This window comes from Arachis ipaensis, chromosome B08 (genome assembly GCF_000816755.2).
Source record: "Arachis ipaensis cultivar K30076 chromosome B08, Araip1.1, whole genome shotgun sequence".
Lineage (NCBI taxonomy): Eukaryota > Viridiplantae > Streptophyta > Magnoliopsida > Fabales > Fabaceae > Arachis > Arachis ipaensis.
In genome coordinates, this window is record NC_029792.2 from 106273255 (window position 1) to 106277382 (window position 4128).

At 29.2% G+C, this 4128-nt stretch overlaps 1 protein-coding gene across 1 annotated transcript in view; it reads left to right on the forward strand.

Annotated features, from left to right (window-relative positions):
- The window catches only part of LOC107614144 (beta-glucosidase 12-like), a 14856-nt gene extending 11593 nt beyond the window's left edge, over positions 1-3263 (forward strand). Inside the window, exons 9-13 of the mRNA XM_016316370.2 lie at positions 979-1193; positions 1297-1328; positions 2227-2329; positions 2444-2540; positions 3024-3263. Coding sequence (XP_016171856.1) covers positions 979-1193; positions 1297-1328; positions 2227-2329; positions 2444-2540; positions 3024-3192 — 616 coding nt within the window. The 3' untranslated portion in view covers positions 3193-3263. The remainder of the gene's footprint in view (positions 1-978; positions 1194-1296; positions 1329-2226; positions 2330-2443; positions 2541-3023) is intronic.

The window sequence follows — 4128 nt, forward strand, 5'->3', positions numbered from 1 at the left end:
AAAAATTGTCAATTAAAAAAAATATAATATCCACTTTTTTATTGAAAAGATAAAGATTTAATTAAAAAGTTTTAATATAAAAAATTACGGTTTTGTTAGTTAGACAATGACTTTTGTAAATAATGTGAACAATGGGCTCTAGAATTGACCTAATAAAATAAAAAAACCACTTCACCCAAAATTACCTCCTAAACTTTAACATTAGAATAACTATTTGCACATCTAGTGAATTGAACATCCAGTCATGGTTAACTGTGCATGAATAAATCGAATCAAAAGAAGTAACTATCCAATTAAAAATAAGGTTTAATTATTCTGTTGGTCCCTATAGTTTCGCGAAATTTTCAATTAGGTCCCTATACTTTTTTTTCCTTTTAATTGGGTCCCTGCACTAATTTTTTTTCCAATTGAGTTCCTACACTTTTTTTTCTTTTATTTGAGTCCCTACACCAATTTTTTTTTGTTTAGTTGGATCCCTATACAATTAAACCAATTACTACTAAGAAAGACCTAATTGAAAAAAAAATTTGGTGCAGGAACCCAATTAAAAGAAAAAAAAATATAGGGACCTAATTGAAAATTTTGCAAAACTATAGGAACCAATAGAGTAATCAAACCTAAAAATAATGAACACCTACATATCCATTATTCACATTGTTTAGTATTCTAATTGTTTACCTATATTTTTCCAAAAAATTATTTATAAATTTTTAAAATATGAGATCCTAATGAAATTTTGAGTTGTTTCTGTGTGACCTTAAAATCACGAGTTCAAATCATAAAATCAATCACTGATATAATTATTAGATTACACTACTTGTATTACACTATTTGAGTGCAATCTTTCTCAAGATGCTGTTTAACACGGGATGGTTGCGCATTGAGCTGCCTCTTAAATGATAAGAACTTAATGCATGTGCATCTTTAGAACAGTGATTGAAACAATCATCAAGTCTGAAAATCCTCTCTTGTTGAAAGGTACATGGGCCCATTGTACAATGGTGAATATCCTGCTGTAATGGTTGAGAAACTTGGAGATCGTTTGCCAAAGTTTTCTAGAAGGGAATCCGCCATGATCAAAGGGTCCTTCGATTTCTTAGGATTAAACTATTACACTGCAACCTATGTGGGCAATATTCCTTGCCAGCGTGAAAATCTAACCTTTTTGGCAGACATTTGCGCATTGTTCAGTGGTAATCCATATGTTTCTAATCAAGCTTATATCTGTTTGTTGCTTTCATGCTATTCCCATTTAATTTGGCTTTTACTTACAATTGATCTATTTTGTTGCTTCAGCTACTCGAGATGGGATTCCCATTGGTCCCCAGGTACCTTAATAATATTATTTAAATTCTTCAAATTCTTTTATGAGAACCTTCATATATTTGTATTTGTATCAAATGACATCATCAGTCTCATTTTAAGTAAAATTATACATTTTATTTTTGTTTGTAAGGATTAACTTTTAGCGGTTTGGCGATTGAACTATAAGTGCCTATATCATGCTCAAATTTATCACCTTTAATTTTGATTTATAAAAAAGTATATCAAATAAATTTGGACAGATATGAACTATAAGCTTCTAATCCAACGTGAATTTTGTAAAATTATTACACTAAAAGGTTACTGAAATTCCTAACATGCATTCGTTAAAATTTAAAGCGGCGTGTCCATGCTAGTTTCAAGCTTGGCATGAATTGTAGAAGTTTCCAAGTTCCATCTGTGATGCATTCCCGTCTTTTCATATTTTCTTAAAAAATGGAGCAAAATAACCAGGGACAAAGGTGTAAAAGTCTGTGTCTCATGGATTGTATTTTAGTGTGACAGCTTAGAAGAGATATACTGAAAACATGTGTTTTTATGTATTTATGTATTTCTTTGTCCATCAAAATTTTGTGTCAATTTCAACAAATAAACAGTAAATATGTACTATCATATCCATATTTCTGGTAGACATAGGTACTAACCAAACTCTACCAAAATTACCACTGAATTATGTCACTAACAAAATATCTATTTTGGTTTTTCAAAAATGTAAATTTACCCAATAATATTCCGAAAGACTGGGTGTGACGTCAAACCAACCTAATGTTAACTAGCCTTGATTTTCTATTGATGAAAATTTTAAATGTTTATGTAGCGCGTGTCAGACATATCTTTTAAAAGTAATTTTTGTTACTTAAAAATTTTATTTGTAGTGGAATTGAGAAGTTAATAATGTTGCAGACTGCCACAGATTGGTTGTATACTTATCCTCAAGGAATACTAGACCTATTAGAGTATACCCAGGAGAAGTATGGTGATCCAATCATTTACATAACAGAAAATGGTATGCTGCTTAGTTATGTTTATCATCATTTTTCTTAAGATTTGAGTTTATACCAAGTTATAATGCAATTATTTTGCTTCAATTCAATAAATCGTGTTCTTGAAATAATTGCAGGAATTAATGAGCCGAATGATGGTACAAAGGCTCTAGATGACAACTTTAGGATAGACTTTATTGTTCAGCATCTTTCATATATTGAAAAGGCCATAAGGTAAGTTTTCATTTGCCACAAGAGAACATGTTCATGATGATAAAGGCAAGTAACAAAAGTAATAAAAGTTGTCACAAAGATACTCCTTGTCTTTGATAATATGTGTGTCATTTGTATTTTTAAGATTTTAAAATATTTGACTAATGTATAACATTTAGGTAGTATTAAATTTTTCTCCTCAATATTTTTTCTTAATAATAATATAATTAAAAGAAAGAAATTAAATTTAGTATTAGTTTGGGGGGTTCATGATAATGGAGTCTATTTACATAATTTTCTACCATTTTCAGGATTTTTTTCTTGTCCTTTTTTTTAGAAACATATTATATAAAACGAAAGGAAGATCTCTTTTAATGATAAATTTTTAACCATAACAAAACCAAATTTCATATAGTGTGACATTGTGAAACTTGTTCATCATGTTAACCTCTTTGGAACTCAATATTTACTGATCTAACACTTGAAATTTGGCATTTGATGTAGGAATGGTATCAAGGTGAAAGGATACTTTGTATGGTCATTATTGGATAATTTCGAGTGGTCTTATGGTTACACTGTTAGGTGGGGAATTGTTCATGTAGATTTCAAGAATAATTTAAAAAGATATTGCAAACAATCAGCTTTGTGGTTCAAAAGGTTTCTTCATCAATGAACATTTGTAACTTGAACAAAGTTATGGAAAATAAATATTAGTCGCACTTTCACTATTTACTTATTGTTCTATATATATTTTGTCTTTTCTTGATTAAAGTAGCTTTTGCACTCAGGTATGTAATAAGAAAAAGCAGATAAGCTTGAGCGATATGGAAATAAAATTGGTTGTGTTTTTTTTTTCCATTATTCACTGTATGAGTGTATAGAATTTATACATAAGTTCCTACATTTGTCGCCCAGGCATGCACACCTGGTTTATTTGATACCTAGCTATACCTGGATTGTAGTTGAAAGGTGTGTGTAAATGGTGAGTGTGTGTATAACAAAAAAAAATTAACTAATTCTAGAAGGTAAGAGAAGAATGTACACATAAGAGAGGAAGAAAATATAGTGCAGTATAAGGAGTGTTATTTAGCATATTGAATTATGGTGTTGGGCTGATCTGATTTGTTATTATCTCTCGGCTAGAGCTTAGTTTTGTAAAATTTTTACTTTTCAAAGGTAACTTATAAAAGTTAACTTTTAAAAGATGACTTTTTAAAAGTTGTAGTATTTATGTTTGGTAAATCAAATAAAAAATAGCTTTTAATAAATACAAACAACATTAATTGCATTTGGTAAAATAGTTTTTAAAATCTAAAAATACCATAATAGACATAAATGTAAGCATTAAATTTGAAAATTAGTTAATATATGACGTTATATTAAACTTTTAAATTTTGAAAAGTACAAGCCAACTTTGAAAAGCTCTATCTTAGGTATTTTTAAAAGTATTCCGGTCTTTTAAAAACTGCAAGCACAAGCACATGGTCTTTTTTTATTTACCAAACAAAAAATGAGAAACTTGAACTTTTAAAAAATACAAACATCTCTTTGAAAAGCTTTACCAAACTAAGCATAAGTGTGACTGATGTTTTAATATGCTCCTGCAAGA